This window comes from Sphaerodactylus townsendi, linkage group LG01 (assembly GCF_021028975.2).
Source record: "Sphaerodactylus townsendi isolate TG3544 linkage group LG01, MPM_Stown_v2.3, whole genome shotgun sequence".
In the NCBI taxonomy this organism is placed as follows: Eukaryota; Metazoa; Chordata; class Lepidosauria; order Squamata; family Sphaerodactylidae; genus Sphaerodactylus; species Sphaerodactylus townsendi.
In genome coordinates this window covers 63058113-63074544 of record NC_059425.1, presented here as the reverse complement: position 1 = coordinate 63074544, position 16432 = coordinate 63058113, and the positions used below count along the sequence as shown (strand labels likewise).

At 40.4% G+C, this 16432-nt stretch overlaps 2 protein-coding genes across 5 annotated transcripts in view; one reads left to right on the top strand and one right to left on the bottom strand.

Moving 5' to 3' along the window:
* Nucleotides 1–1915: 1915 nt before the first annotated feature.
* CNIH4 (cornichon family AMPA receptor auxiliary protein 4) lies at nucleotides 1916–9777 on the bottom strand. Of its 3 annotated transcripts, XM_048505024.1 has the most exons (5): nucleotides 9400–9554; nucleotides 6018–6086; nucleotides 4712–4824; nucleotides 3538–3678; nucleotides 1916–2125 (listed from the first exon to the last, which is right to left on the bottom strand). In XM_048505024.1, exons 1-5 carry the CDS (start codon nucleotides 9466–9468, stop codon nucleotides 2098–2100), a joined length of 420 nt encoding a protein of 139 aa, XP_048360981.1. In that variant the 5' UTR covers nucleotides 9469–9554; the 3' UTR covers nucleotides 1916–2097. The 3 variants fall into 3 exon arrangements, with proteins under 3 accessions (XP_048360981.1, XP_048361142.1, XP_048361052.1); XM_048505185.1 differs by lacking the exons at nucleotides 6018–6086; nucleotides 9400–9554 and adding an exon at nucleotides 9614–9777; XM_048505095.1 differs by lacking the exons at nucleotides 6018–6086; nucleotides 9400–9554 and adding an exon at nucleotides 7644–7710.
* The window catches only part of NVL (nuclear VCP like), a 47678-nt gene continuing 40827 nt past the window's right edge, over nucleotides 9582–16432 (top strand). The window contains exons 1-2 of one of the 2 annotated variants that reach the window (XM_048504822.1): nucleotides 9582–9747; nucleotides 13446–13519. Coding sequence is in view for 1 of the 2 variants with exons in the window: in XM_048504766.1 (XP_048360723.1) it covers nucleotides 10104–10166; nucleotides 13446–13519 (137 nt within the window). In the remaining variant the exon portion in view is untranslated. Of the gene's footprint in view, nucleotides 9748–9862; nucleotides 10167–13445; nucleotides 13520–16432 lie in introns of those variants that run through there. The other variant, XM_048504766.1, reaches the window with a different exon arrangement.

Here is a 16432-nt window from a genome sequence, read left to right as displayed (position 1 = left end):
CGGACAGCTTGTTGCTGCTGCCCTGTCAGTCCCGTTTTGGTGTTTTGGGGTGGGGAGAGGGTTGGAGGGGAAGGAAGTGGTGGCGGATGAATTCAAAATTCTTATATTTTTTTGGTAAGACAGAGTAGTTCTACATTCTTGATAATGCTGTAGACTAGTTTGTCAGTTAAGTAACAGGATGGGGAACTGTTGACAGTCACGTTGACTAAACAGACCCTTACATCTATAATAGCTCTCTAGCTTCCAGAAGCAAAGTTGGAACTTCAAAAAGAGAAGCACATGATCAGATTATTTTGTAATAGCGATCTGATGCCTCACAGAACTATGGAAAAGAGAGTTCCTGCTACTCATGGTCCTTAACTAATAACTTCAGTAAATATTCTGGGAGCATTTCTATGGTATAGCATTTACTGAATGTAAGCTGTTATGGACTTGATTATTAAGTGGGATTCCACTGGAAGCATTAGATAAGCGACAGTATGCTTTTTAACTGAAGTGAGACTTTTTCCCCCTTTAGTTCCTTTAAGTATTCCAGACCATCTACGTCCTGCAGCCCTTTGTGGCCTTTAATTTGGCTTAATAGGTCTGTCGGTTCAGCTGTTTGCTCCTTCGGTCTATTATGATCAGCTTTAACATTGTTCCAGTATGAACTTATCTCTTAATTATCTGAATTATTCTAAATGACACTTTACAAGCACCTCATCCCATTAGACTCACATACAGCTAGCAGATGTGTGAGAATGGCACTTGCTGTCATACAAGCAGCTCAAACATCTTACAGCTCTTCCACCATGTCCTCATATTAAGGGCAAAGCCAAACCACAGAGGCTCATTTTCTACTCTTACATAGTGAAACAAAAGGTTATCATTGGGCTTTCTGGTAGATGTTCTCCACGACTATAATTAATGTGTAGACTGTTTACCTCCTGGCTATATATTTCTTTTTTAGGCTACAGCTCATTAAGGTTTGACATCTTGGAATTTTTGTGCATGTATTGTTTTTAACAACTTTTTTCAAAAGGCAGCCTGTTGGAACTGTCTCTTCATGACACTTCGCTTAATAGCACTTGAATTAAGCAGTATGTTTTCACTCTTAGGACTCATTCTATCATTTCACTGCCACTTCTTTCCCAGATGTTGTCCAGCTCAATAGTCTTCCTTGCTGATTAGGTCATCATCCACCATGCATGCCTCACTAAATAATTAATAATCACATCTAAATGTTTGCAAACTTAGAATGAGAGCCTAACCAACTCAGAACAGTGATCCATATAATCTGTGGGCAGAGGCTCTTTGAAGCCTCTTTTATTGCTTAAGGTTCTTTCAAGTGGGGTTGCTGAAGGGTAAACATGGAACCTTTTACAGAAAAGGCATGTGCTGGTTGTGGGGGTTTTCCAGGCTATGTGGCCCGGAAGTCTCTGTGATACACCTCTGAAGATGCCAGCCACAGATGCAGGCGAAATGTTAGGAACAAGATCTACCAGACCACGGCCACACAGCCCGGAAAACCCACGAGAACCAGTTGAATCTGGCCATGAAAACCTTCGACAAAGCATGTGCTGTTACTTAGCACCCATACTGCTGAAATGAGGTATATGAAGAGAGCGGCACAGAAGACCACTGAATTGAGGTTTGAACATCAGGGCTCTGTTCATGACCCTGTTCACAATTGGACTGGTGTTAATCAACTAAATGAGCCACATCTAACATAGTCAGTATAAACACTACAAATCATCAATTACTGAAAAAGTTTTCACATAGATACATGAAAGCTTATGAAAGAGATAAAACGTTTGGATGTCCCTAACTTGACAGGGCATGCAAGTTCCCCTAAAACTGCTGCTATTTGGAAGTTACAGATCTGGAAGTTGGAAAATGAACTACAGAAAAATCAATGGGTCCCAAAACACAATCATGGTTTTTTAAATATTTTAATATGTTAAAAAATACAGCAAAAATATTTTTGTTCAAAGAAGAAAAAATATACTGCATGACGACACTGGTCGAGGTTTACTTGAAAGCTGCACCTGGTTCCACAATGTTTCAATGGAGTGACATTTAAGAGAAATCAGCAACCACGATACTTCCATTTTGACTTCAATCATTTATCAAAGCCAGGATCATACTGCAGAAATAGGGTAAGAGCAGTACATGAATGAAGAACATACAAATATTACTTTTAAACAAACCTAACAATCGCTTGGAACTTGCATCTTTAAAATACCAACATCAGAAGTAAAGTTCTTCAATTTCATTTTCATAAATGCATCATACTGGATAAATTGAATTAGGTCCAGAGTTGATACAGATCATCCATTATTACAAAATTGCATGGTGAAAATCAAATCATAGGTAAGTGTCCCTCACTAATGACTCTGAAAAAGCAGTGCTGGAAACCCTCATATGATACTTGCTGTCACCATGTGACAAACATTGTCATGTGAACCCATATACTTTTATCCACTGAAATGAGCAACAGCAGCTAAGGAAGCTGTTCTGGTTTACTAGCTGTATGTGAGAACTATAAAATAATCAAGTTGCAATAATACAAAAAGTATCTACAATAAAGTTTGCAGATATCTTTTCAAAACAATATTGAATTTCCTGATTGTTTCTTTTAGATACATCCAGGTCTTGAAAGCTGCCTGGATGAGCTTCTGTAAAGACATTCCCAAACATCACATAGCCTTGGCAGGGAAAGGAGGGGGCTTTTACCAAGTGAGAAAATGGCATGCATTAGTAAGTTGTTCCTTGCCAATTTGGAAGTAGAACTTAGCTCCTTCCCCGCTCCTTACTGGCAAAGCAAGCAGACACTCACCTTGAGACACTCTGTGACCTCCCACTCAAAACAGATTAAAAATCAATTTTTAGTGCAGTTTAAATGGGAAATCCCTGAATTGTCCTTGATCATGTGGATGGTCCCTTCTAACATAGGAGTGTCTGCTTTCCATGGGGAAGGGGGATCCCCATGTGGAAGCAACCACAATCTCCCCAATTAAGCCTAAATCCAGCTATAACCAGGTATATGAGTTATTTATACCCCACCTTTTTCACTGAGACTCAAGGCATATTATATAGTGGAAGTCAACACAGTCAACAGAATGAGTCATTTACTAAGTAATGCAATGGGATAGGCTTACAGAAATTTGAAACAAAGCAACATGTACCAGATGTATGTCACACAATTCAGAAAATGGTGTCACAAAAGTAAAAACAATGCAGTAGCAGTGAGATAAAACATGGCGTACATAGTTTACATTCCTGTTAGCTTTATAAAAGTACTTGAACCATTGCAATATAATATAACTATTACCTTTCATTTACAAAACATAAGTGAAGAAACATGCACTGCTTTATGAAGGAATTAAAAAACAGTATTTTAATAGGAAGAATGCAGAATCCACCACTGCAAATGCTACTATAGCAAAAGATTCAGCAAAGCTCAGAAGACAACAGAACCTCATCAGAACACTAATAAGAATTTTAATAATTTTTCTAATCTATTACCTTTCCCAAGTTGCAAGGTATGAGACTTACCTGTAAAGGTACATGAAGAAGCAAATGAGATGAAAGCCAAGCTTAATCATGGCCTCCTTCATGTGAGATTTCAGCTGTCCTCGATTATGAATTTCTGTGGGGTCAAATACCCCCATGTTTCCACTGGGAACCATAATATACCTGGAAGATTGAGAGGAAAGTATTTTAGTACCAGAGGTATATTTGAACATAAAAGCAACAATTCAAACTCTATGAGTTAACTATTTGACCAATAAGCCACACAAAAGGTAGAACACAACAGAGTTGGAAAGAAGAGAGCAAGCAATTGGGGCTGGGGAGGTTATCTAATATAGCCAGGCTTGTAGCACTGGCTTGATGGCTGGGGGCTCTTCTTACAAAACATGGTTCAGGGCACAAAAAGCAAGTGGAGAATTAAATAATGAAGGAGTCCCCAACATTTTTGAGCCTGTAAGCACATCTGGAATGTTACAATCCTTACATTAGTTTTTAAAGGGATGCGTCCTTGTTAGTAACGAACAGGGAAGTGGTGTTTAATACACACAAGGCTGAAATGTTTATCTGAATTGATGGTATTTTTTGCCATAGGGTATAATATAAACAATTTAAACCTAATGTTACAGTTTTTCAGCTGTTTTGTATACACTTGGAATTCTCACATTGCACTGTGGGCACAGCAATAAAATGGCTGCCACAAAATGACTGCCACAGGAGGCAGAACCAACTACAAAATGATCGCCACAGCTTAATTTCACTAACATAGTGTAGATCTTGTGTTGTGGAAACAGCTGTGCTAAAGCAACATTTAAAAAATCTGTCCAGCTAATCAAACTTTTAATAGTTAATAAGAAACCCTGCTGAACAAAACCCTTCCCTGGCTTCACCCACTTCCTAAAAATACTTGGTGAGAGCCAGAAAAGTGTCTAAGGGCACCATGTTGGAGCCCCCTGAAATAAAGGGAGAGAGAACAGCTGAGCTGGGAGCAGAGACAGAAAGAGATTTCTATTCTGATTTGGATCAAGCAGGTGTTAATCAATCATGAATAGAATTCTAAATAAGCAGATGCTTTATAAGTATGAAACTGAAAAAAGCAAGGTTTCAAGTCACTTCATACCACACATCTTCTGAAACACTCTGAAAAATGGGCAGTGTTTCAGAAAGATCCACAAGCAATCCTTCCCCCAATGACCCTTACCTGTATATATTCCAGGTTGCTACAGGTAAATTGAGAAGAAAGATGAACCAGTGCAGTGAAATAAGCATTAACACTGTGACAATGGTATGGCCAATCAATTCAGGGATCACCCACTAGAAAAAAAGTATATTTTTGAAAAGTTAAAAACTTGATTCTACATTCTATGGGAAATTACCTAAAGACGAAAAAGAAACAGGTGCACAACACCTGTCTCTTAATTACAAACAAGCAGTTTTTTGTAACCTATGCCAGCTGATGCTGTAATTGGCATGAAGATGCCCAGATTATAAACCATCCTTACATATTTCAGAGTTGTCTTGCTGAAAGCCTGCAAGATTGCTCTTCCAAGGTACCAGAGTACCTGGCCTACTCTGCAAGGTTCAGCCCAAAATTTGTGTAATGAAGTTAGGACAAGTTCTGCTGGCAGAAGGCATCTGGGACCCTCTCAAAGGCCAGTATTCTGTGTATTCAGTGCAAGTATAGTTAATGAAAAAAGCAGAGTTGGTTTTTATAACTGCATTTCTCTGCCTTTAGGAGTCTCAAAGCAGCTTACAATTGCCTTCCCCTCACCTCCCCACAATAGACACCTTGTGAGGTAGGTGGGGCTGGGAGAGTTCTGGAGAACTGTGACTAGATCAAGGTCCCCCAGCAGGTTTCATGTGTAAGAGCGGGGAAACAAATCCAGTTCACCAGATAAGAGTCTGCTGCTCATGTTTAGGAGTGGGGAAACAAACCCGGTTTACCAGATTAGAGAGTTCTGCTTATGTGGGGGAGCAGGGAATCAAGCCTGGTTCTTCAGATTAGTATCGACCACTCTTAAACATGACACCATGCTGACTCCCAAAGGCCATGAAGAAAGAATACAAGATGGATTATGAGATGTTTCAGGAGAACGATACAGTAGTGAGAAGGAGAAATGAGGGCAGGGTTCATTATGAGCATTAAGGGAGACCTTATCCCTACATGGACAACCTAAATTTTGGCACAAAAGGGAATCAACAACTTTAGTGGGTTTAATTCTTTTAAAAACTCTGAGTAGGTGAAGTACAGTAGCTTTATTCTGCAAGAGTTGCAGTAGAACAGTTGATACAATTTAAAGAGGACTGACAACGTCAGCATGACTATAGAATCTAAGCATATGTAACCAGCAATCAAATCAGGATTCACTAGACAAACACCTTTAACAGTGCAATGCAGTCACACAAATGACTCCATGAAAAGGGCACAATTTTAGTATTTCGTACCAATCTAGAATTTCTAGATGCTAGTATTCAATTCTACCAATGCTATAAAGGAAAAAACTTACTTTATTTAATTTTGAGCAGCAAGATCTAGCATTAATGTAGTCACACTCCAAATCTGATAATGTAATTATCTGACAAGTAAGATAAGGAATTACCAAACCATGTCTCTTCAGAACTCTACCCCATATGACCATTTTACATAAAAGCAAGAAACCCCCTAAAAACTCATGCTTCCTGCAATTTTTGCTCCACAGAATTGAGGAGAGAAATAAATACCAGTTTACAGGAGAGCCCCATATTCCAATAAGCACTGTAGTATCATTTTCCTTCAGTCTCTGTGAGAAAGGTGCACTACAAACCAACAAAATAAGACTACCACAGCCAGAAGACAATTTCAGAGGCCTCGTTGATCACAAAAATGAATGTGAGCATCCAAGCCTCAGAGAGCTTCTGATAGCATCTGGGGTACTCCATTGCACAGCGTGTATGTCGGCAGCATCCAAAGGTGCTGGGGACTAGTCAAAGCAATTGCATTGGTTGCTAGTCAAGAGCTGTAAACCCACAATGCCCCTTAGTACAAGTCCTGACAAATATTATTGCAAAGGCTCTAATCAGCAGAAGTTTCATGAACAGTGGGGACCCCAAGTATGGCCAGTATTTGCTAAAGCTTAGTTGCAAATACTGGAATTTAAACTGTACCAGCATGGAAGGGCTGTAGATCAAGCCTTAGTTCTACAGATCTTCTTATGCTTATTGGTGATACTGAACACTTATGAAGCAGCTTGAAGCACGAGCATGCAACTTTATCTTGTGCTACTGCACTGAGCCTGCATCAGATACGTCCAGTCTTAGACTTCACCATAGAAATACAAAGACTGTTATCAATACCACCCTTTCATGCAACCAATAGCTAATCAATACTGATAACATATCCAACTTCAGTGTTATTCCACAAACCTCCATGAGGTTGACTTGTATGTTTACCAAATACCAAAGAATGTGCAGCCAACACTGTAATCTTAAACTTGCATGGCAACTTTTTAAAATTATAGAATATATCAAACATGTAAAACTCCTACACAGCATTAATAAGCAAAGACTTTCAGAGAAGTTTTTTTAATTTAAAGAACACTGTTTTACACAGTTCTCACTGAAAATATGACAGAAGACTTGATAGCAGTAAAATGTCTAGACAAACAAAAGCTTATTCTTCTTTTACAAAAAGGTTAGCCTCTGTTTTTAATAAAGATGACAAAACAAAACTAGATAGGAATCTCAGCTGTATGTAAACCTAAAATACTTCAGTCTTTTAAAAGACTCTAAAAGCCCATTTTAACCAGTGCCCTTTGCATCCTATTAAATCATAAAACAGTCTCAAGTCACTATACAAACAATAAAATGGAGGAATGATGATGACATAATTAAGACTGTGACCCTTGGCATGCTTTCTTGGAAGTAAGGTACAATCAAATGAAGGAGATTTTGTTTCAGTAGGCAGTTCTAATGTCTCACAGCATACTACTTTGTGCAGGAGACAGTATTCCTGCATTCCTTTCTTTCTACAGCTCCTTCTGACTCTTAGAAAGATCATTCCCTGGTCTGCACAAAGGAATAGGTGTTGACTGAGGCAGTAAGGGCATGTTTCGTAAGTGTAGCTCCACTGACAAAAGGGGCTGCAGCCCACCAACCTGCACAGCTGTTCTTCAGATCAGATCCCACAACCTTAGGAATAATCTTCCTGGGATTCGGAAGGTGCTGCCAGAATGGAAAGGAACATGGAAAACTTTCATGTACAGACAGATGGTTGGCTACTGCCCATTATTTGGCTGTTAGTGAGGAATCAGCAGGTTCACAGACAGCAACCATTCATATCACACTCACATTTAAAACTAAAAAACCATGATGGTCTTTTTAAAAAAAGAAACTGGATTCCAGCAAACTAAAACTCAGTATTGCATGACAGTGAGCTTTCTCCAAACCTCATAATAAAATCAACACATAATGCATAACCAGTAAGAGCCTTGTAGCACCTGCAGGTAGAGCTATTGTAAGGTTTAGCTATTTATGCTAAAGCAGTGCTATCCTATCCTATGAGTGTTGTTACTCTGTTCTAATCCTATTGAAATCAGTAAACCTAGAATGGAGTTACTCTGCACAGCGATACACTGCTAATCTATCATATCATGAAACCCTTTTGTTGTTGCTGTTTTTACTACAGACCAAACAGAAGTACCACTCTGGAAAACACAATACACAGCAATGCCCAAATTCAATTTTGACACCATTATTGGGATTGTTGCTTATAGCATGTGTCATGCAGAAAACACTATAGCAAAGCTTTTCTTGGCCTTGTCAACATACACTGCTTGGTTAGATCAGCATCCCATATATTTCACTGTCCTGTTTCAAAAAGTTGCCATGGAGAATCGACAATAGGGAACAGAAGCCATGGCATTCCCCTGATGTTACCTTCTGGCACATGTATTCAGATGTTTACTCTCAATGAATATGTGTTCCTCATGATTCTATTCTCCATGGATCTGCTCAACCCATCTTTACTTTTACCCCACAATTTAATTAATCATTTTTTTAAAGTAGCTATTTTTGCCTGTCCTATGTTCACTGCCCATCAACTCCACTGGGCCCCCCAATTCTAAAGTTGTATCACAGCAATGGTGAACCAATGGCACAGGTGCCAGAGGCGGCACTCAGAGCCCTTTCTGTGGGCACACATGCACAGAGTTTGTTATGTGGGGTGGTGGAAAATAAACCCCCCCCACACACACACACATATCTAGACTGGCCTGGGCACGATCCTTTACCTGGGAGTAAGCTCGGTTGCTGGCAATGGCGCTTACTTCTGAGTAAACCCTCCTAGGGTCGTGATTCACCCATTCAAAGCGTTGCTTCACCAAGCTTACTCCCGAGTAACGCGCGCCTCAGAGCCAACCTTTTTTTCTAAACTAAAACCTCAGTATTCAAGTTAAATTGCCGTGTTGGCACTTTGCGATAAATAAGTAGGTTTTGGGTTGCAATTTGGGCACTCGATCTCGAAAAGGTTCACCATCACTGTTGTATCAGTTCCCAGTAAGCCACTCTTTTTCTAGACTGAAAAATCCCAGAATCATAGGGAAGATGCTCTCCTCCCACCCCGGTTCATTTTGTTTGCTCTCTAGTGAAGTTTTTTGAGCTCCACAACATCATTGTTGAGATTCAGCGACCAGAAGACGCACCGTAGCTCCATACAAAGGCACTGAAATCTTTCCTTCCTGGCATACCAATACATCACACTTGCTCTGTGCCAGGCGACCCCGCAGGCTGCTGGCCTTAAGAGCCCCCTTTCGCTCCCGCAACGTTCTTCCCTCTTTCCCTCTCCCACCTACCCGCCCACAACCTCAGACCCTACTCTTCCCAGATCCTCCCGCAAAACCACTTGGAGGATACGAAATAAACAGAAAGGAAAATCAGAGCGCAGCAATCAATGAGCGAAAAAATGAACACCACCGACTCCATCCTGTCTCCGCAGTCCTACTCGGCCACCGTACGCCACTGCCACGCCTACTTTTCCCTTCAGGGCCACCGTATCACTACCGCCTTGCTCTAGTTTTCGGTTCCTGTTTTGATACGACTCATAGAGCGCTGCAGACGATTAACTCACATTGCATGCTGGGACGAGTAGTCTTTCTAATGCACGCTTTAATCAGTTTATTGAGACAAATGAAATATACTCCCCGAGGAAAAGCTGGAAGTTATCTGAGCTACCCGAAGTCGGACTTCTCAGCATTATAACGAGTAAGAACAGGGAGAAGAAAAGGAGTCTTAGAGTAGACTCAGTAGAGAATCTTAGAAGATGGTCCAATGGGGACGTCTTGGGTTTGGATGGTTCTTTAGGTGTCCAAAGAAAAGCCTGCATGGAAGTGATTACACCGCTCCCTTGTTCAGCCTTTTCTTTCGCTGGCACAAGGCAAGTTCGAGCCTCTGTTTTGAGGCACTCATTCTCGATGCTCCGGGAGAAAGTCCGAAGGGTCATAACTGCTCTCCGCGTGATCAGGCTCTCCGTGGACAGCTTTGGTTCTGGCCTATTCCGTCCGGGAAGGAGGAACCTCTCTCTGAGTTGAGGGGCGGAATCCGGAGCGTTGTGATCTGCCATGCGGAATCGAGGAGGAAGCCACACGGTGGGAGATCCGAGGCTGAAGCAGCGAGTTAAGCAGGTGCCTTCTTCCCCGCTGCCCCCTCAGGCCTCCTCCTGAAAGATCCGGGGAACCTAGTCGGGATTCCAGTAGCGCAAAGCCCAGAGGCTTCTGGGGTTTTTTTATATTAGGATTTTGCCTTCGAAGTCTGGGAGAGCGCGTTTGAGCATATGTGCAGAGTTCGCTTGTGTTATGACCACTTCTCACATGCATCTGGTATGAGGTGGAGTTTGGTCATAAAGTGGGCGATTTTAACTTGCAGAGCAGCTGCTGTTCCTTTGATCTGAACTTGTGGGATAAATGTTACATCCTGGTCTTTGCCAAACTAACTTGAAAATGTATTTAATTCATTTGGACCCCTCCTTTCTCCCCAGTGGGAACCCAAAGCATTCTCCATTTTATCCTCACAGCAACCCTGTGTGGTGGGTTAGGTTGAGAGAATGGGTTTGGCCTAAGGTGACCCACTGAGTTTCCATGGCACCAGTGGGGATTTGAATCTAGGGCTCCCCGATACTAATTTGACACTCTTAATCACTACAGTACACTGAATCTCTAGCTGGAAAATAAATCCCAACTAATTTAGCAGGATTTTTCTACACATAAATGCATGTTGCAGTCAGGCAACGGGAGTCCAATCTCATACAGGTTTGCTCAGAAGGCTAATGATGGCATCCTAAGAAGAGTTATACCTTTAAGTAACTGAGCTTAAATTGTTTTATATAGATGAAACATTGTTTAAGATGGCACTGTAAATCTCAGTCACAGACTCATTGTGTATGTGTAAAATGCTGTCAAGTTGCTGCTGATTTATGGTAATCCCTCAAAGGATTTTCAAGGCAAGAGATGTTCAGCGGTGGTTTGCTGTTGTCTTCCTCCACGTAGAAACCCTGGTATTCCTTGGAGGATCTTTCATCCAAATACTAACCAGTGATTACCCTGCTTAGATTTTGAGATATGCTGCGACTGGACTATCCTGAGCTGTCCAGGTCAGGGCACAGATCTGTTAGCTAGCTTTAAGCAAGCCCTTCTTTTAGCCTCAGTGTCTCATCTGCAGTACAGGGATGATTGTACTGGCCTTTCTTATAGAGCTGTTGTAAGGATTACTTTGGTAATGAGCTCTGAAAGCGCTATATGAATGCTAAGTATTAAGGAAATACTTCTGAGATCAGGGTCCTCTAAGTATACAGGAAGTCTTTTAGCCAATCTTATGTATTTTTTCTTTTTGACTGTGACTGATGATCCTGTAGGGTTTTCAAGGCAGGAGACATTCAGAACTGGTTTGCTGCTTCCTGGCTCTGTGTCATATCCCTGAAATTCCTTGGTGGTCTCCCATCTAAATATTTGCCAAGGTTGAGGCTGAGAGTTTGTAACTGGCCCCATATCACTCAGCAAACTTCCATGGCTCGAGCGGGGACTTGAACCTTGGTTTCCTGGTCCTAGTTCAACACATTAACCAATACACCACACTGGCTTAGGATGCGATTTGTGGCAATGTTTCTTATTTAATCAGTAGAGGAGTCAATGCAAAGGCATATACATCTATTCTTATTTATTTGTTTTTTCAATTTATATCTTTTCCCTTTTTCAACCAGTTGGACTCAGGGTGACTTCCAGGAAACACAAAACAATACAGCGATTAAATATATATTTTAAAATCCCAGTATTAAAAATGAATGGTGCTGAACATAACAAGGGGCCCAATCATAAGGAATGAAGAAAAATGTTAAATAGGGATACTACAGAATAAATAGACAGAAAGGAGAAGGGATTCCAGCAAGATAGGAAGTGTCACTGCCCTCAGCCATAGGCCTGGCGGAACAACTCAGTCTTGCAGGCCTATGGAATTGCATCAGATTTGTCATGGCCTGGGTCTCATTAGAAAGAGAGTTTCACCAGTCTGAGGCCAGAGTTAAAAAGGCTCTGGCTGATAGAAGATAGCCAGATAACTTTAGGGCCAGGGATCACCAATAGATTGTCTCTTAATGCGTGAAACATAATATAAGTCACTCTATACATCCATTTTTGTACTTAGGAATCTACTTATGGTCCAAAAAGCAACATCTGAAGTTGGTTTGGATTTGTGGAGTTTGGTGAATGTGAATATTTTAAGTAAAATAAGTGTGCATTGCACAAAAATCCACGAGTCAGTTGTAAGAATGTGCATCTTCACAGTAAGGCTGATTCCGCATGGGCCAAAAACAGCAGTGTGAAAACGATGTGAAAATGGAGTAAAAGGGTTTAAAACAGTGTAAAAGGGTTTATACCAGTGGTGGCGAACCTTTTTGAGACCGAGTGCCCAAATTGCAACCCAAACCCCACTTATTTATCACATAGTGCCAACCTGGCAATTTAACCTGAATGCTGAGGTTTCAGTTTAGAAAAACTGGTTGGCTCCCTCTTCCTCCGCCCCACCAACTTGAGCAGGGGCCAGCCTGCTCTAGCCTCCAGCAAGTCCCGTGCGCAACACTCTGTGCCTCTCTAGCATCTCTGCCTCCTCTGCGCCCCTCCCTCGGGCAGCAGCCACCCAGAGCACAGGCACAAGGCCCACCAGCCGGGTCCTCCCTGCTCACTGCGGTGTGCGCACGTTGTGCTCAGTGGCCCAGGCCAGCCTAGATGTGTGTGTGTGGGGGGGTGACTTTCCGCCCCCCCCACATGACGAACGCTGTGCATGCATGCCCATAGAGAGGGCTCCGAGTGCCACCTCTGGCACCCGTGCCGTAGGTTCGCCATCACTGGTTTATACTGTTTTCACACCGCTGTTTTTGGCCCATGCGGAATCAGCCTAAAATAGACTTGTGTGATATTACTCCTGTGTGATATTGCATGCTACTTAAGAAATAGGTCAGACAAAAGTGGGATATGCTTTGGTTTTTTGATACTTGCTAAATTCCCTTAATGTGCAAAAAAAAAACCAACCCTAAAAACTCAAATGCTTCCATCATTAATAAGAGTTGGCATAATATATTGGCTAACTATGTAAGTTCTGAGTGTAGAAACTCTCAATTAAATATTTGCCTTAATTCTTAATCTTTAATTCTGGCGTACTTTATAGCAATGTTATATGGATTATTTCAAGAAAATGAAATACTTCGAACACTTGAAATGAATATTTGCAGGGTGACCTAGCTAGCTCCTCCCAAGGAATTCTCCCACTTCCTTTTGTGTACCTGTTCAAACACTGGTTGAGGAACCAGCAAGGATAGGGAGATGTAGCTTATCCTTTGATGGATAACTTTTACATACATATCAGTTCTTCCGCTAAACATTTTATAACTATTGTTTAATGTATTCATTTTACAGTACTTGAGCAGTAATAAATGCGGCCAGTACGTTGATATTGGACTTTTAGCAGCTGATCTACAGAAAATATATAGGTGAGTATAATCCATACATTTGTCTTGGAGACAGACAGAATGAATAACAGAAAATAATAAATTTTGACAGCAATGTTATATTCAAGATAAGTCCAGTGCAGACAATGAATGTTTTCAGAAGTCAAGGGGGAAAAATATTTTTCTCTCTTCTAATAGTTTAATGAAAACTAATCTTCATTTCTCTAATCTCACAGCATTGTTACAGGTAGAACCATACCTTATGTGATGCTCCACAATCACATTTACCAACTTTTAAAAACTGTGTACAGGACAGTGTTTAGGATTGCAGTTTAAATGGAAAAACGAGAGTGTCAAACCCTTAACCTTTTTTTTTTTGCTGAAAACTGATATATTTACACACTGTCAAGCCTCGGATCTGTGGTTCAGATCAGACTCTGTAACTTGAAGGTTTAGAAGTCTTTTGTTGGCAGACACAAAGGTTGGAGGGGAAAAGCTAGTTTTGCTAGAACATTCAAACAACCCCAATATATCAATTCTGCATCCTCCTCCCCCACTTCCTATCCCTTAGCTCTATCCCACACTACAGAAGGCACAAAAGACAGGAATGCAGGATGGACTCAAGGTCAGAGGACTGAGATAATGCTGCCTCCCCCTGGGTGCCTCTGCTTGGTTACCTAGGGAAAACGAAAGTATTTTACCATCAGCTTGTTCATCCCCCATCCCTCCTGGTGCTTTTCTGCTTGATGCCAGACTCCCGCTTGACACACACACCATGCATTTGGCCTACAGTGGAAAACTTAAGAATTTTCTACAAAATAAGTACAAGTTGGCGAGTGGTGATTTTTAGTGGGAATACAGTACAAGAGAAAAATGTTAAGACACCAGGTCTCCCTTTTCGATCTCAGCTACAGTGGCGGCATTGTGTAAAATGTAAAGATGTCATCAAACAGTCTCATCAGAATTCACATAATGTGCAGTTCTACCTTCATAAATTACCGTATATATTCATGTATAAGTCGACCTGCATATAAGTCGAGGCACCTAATTTTACCACAAAAAACTGGGAAAACTTACTGACTCGTGTATAAGTCGAGGGTGGGAAATGCAGCCGCTACTGGTAAATTTTAAAAATAAAAATAGATACCAATAAAATTACATTAATTGAGGCATCAGTAGGTTAAATGTTTTTGAATATTTATTTCAAAGAAAAACAGTAAACTAGCTCTGTAAGTGGAAAAGGGAGTCAACAAAAACAATATGGTCTCAACAATAACTTTAAAAGTACAAAAACCTTAGCTCAATCAGCAACCAAGCTAAAACAGAAGAGTTAAAATCCTTCAAAACTGGATTTTTGGTCAGGGGAGGAATGTTTATGTTAGCAGTATCAACATTTCAGAGTATCTTTAGGAGACCCTCCTGATGATACCACCCAGGTTTGGTGAAGTTTGGTTCAGGGGGTCCAAAGTTATGGACCCTCAAAAGGGTAGCCCCATCTACTATTAGCTTCCATTGGAAACAATGGGGGATGGAGGCAACCACTTTGGACCCCCTGAACCAAACTTTACCAAACTTGGGTGGTGTCATCAGGAGAGTCTCTTGAAAAATCCCTGAAATTTTGGTGCTGCTAGCCTAAAAATTGCATCCCCTGGCGGCTAACAAAGTAAAAACCCTAAAATATTTTTTAAATAACACCTCACTCGCGTATATGTCGAGGGAGGCTTTTTCAGCACAAAAATGTGCTGAAAAATTCGACTTATATGCAAGTATATACGGTAAGTTCAAGTTCCTGTGACAGAAATATACTAATAATATTCTGGAGCACAAGTAGTTTATATCAGGCACATAGAGAGGATGAACATGTCTCTTGTGCCCCGAAATGGTCCCTGGACCTGTGTGTGAGTAGGTGTGAAGGAAGGGAGGAAACAAGGCTCTGTTGGGTCCCAGTGTGACTTTTTGTGTATAGTAATTTTGTCAACAGTAGAGATGCAAAATTTCCAGAACTGTTGAAGCCTCATGAAAAAAATTGTTTCTCTGTTTTTTGGGGGGAGGGAGGCAGATTAAAATAAATATAATACTCACTTTTCTATTAAACCTAAATATCTTTTACTGGCTTAAAATGCATCATTTATAACCTAGTTAGCATACAAAATTGTTTTATCTGGCTGTCTCCTACTCTTTGATCTTAGACAACAATTCCAGACGTCCTGTGTACAATTTTTTTAAAGTGTAAATGGCTGCATTACTGTAAGAAATATGGCAAGCATGCTGACTGCTTGAAAATAAGTTACAAAATTCTACACTTTGTGCTATCATATCACATACCTTTAATGTTTGCTCTCTGAGAAGTACAAAAAAAAGTTGAAAGTAGAGAAGAAATTCTATAGTAAGCAAAAGAAAGTATGATTTGGACAGAAGGCCCAGGAATGTACACATATTTTAAATATTTGGATATTAAGGTAACTTTGTAAAACTGAAAAAAGCTGAACTCTTTAATCGTGTATTGTTAAACACATTAATTGTTCTCAGAATTGTTTAATAAAAATATATATTCTTGCAAATATGTTATTATAAATTATACATTAGAATGATTACTATCTAATGCTGTAGACTGTCACTTTGATAAATTTTCATGCTACACACTGAATAAATCCTTGTGTTTCATTTCATTCATTCCAGAAGGAAGAAAATCACAGGACTTTGGAGGTTTTCTAATATTTCCCCAAATTTCAGTTTTTTTCATATAAAACTTTAAAAAGCCCCCAGGTTTTTTTATGCTTCATATTTTGTGTGTTGAAAGCCATGCTTTCAGAAGCATTCAATTCATTCTGAAAGAGAAAAATATTTCATTGAAGGGTTGTTTTTTTAGTTCTCTTCAGTGGAAGAAATCTTCAAAGAAAAAACATATGTGGCTTTTTTTTTCAATCAAAATGCTCTGTGTTTTTCCCATGAGCC

What these genes read in the sequence shown, in the direction of transcription:
- CNIH4 (XM_048505024.1), bottom strand. Translation starts at nt 9,468, where the DNA reads ATGGAGTCGGTGGTGTTCATTTTTTCGCTCATTGATTGCTGCGCTCTG. An exon ending in TTTTCCTTTCTGTTTATTTC is followed by an intron (nt 6,087 to 9,399) that starts GTATCCTCCAAG and finishes CTTACTTGTCAG; the next exon opens with ATAATTACATTATCAGATTT. An exon ending in GCTGCTCAAAATTAAATAAA is followed by an intron (nt 4,825 to 6,017) that starts GTAAGTTTTTTC and finishes CTTTTTTTCTAG; the next exon opens with TGGGTGATCCCTGAATTGAT.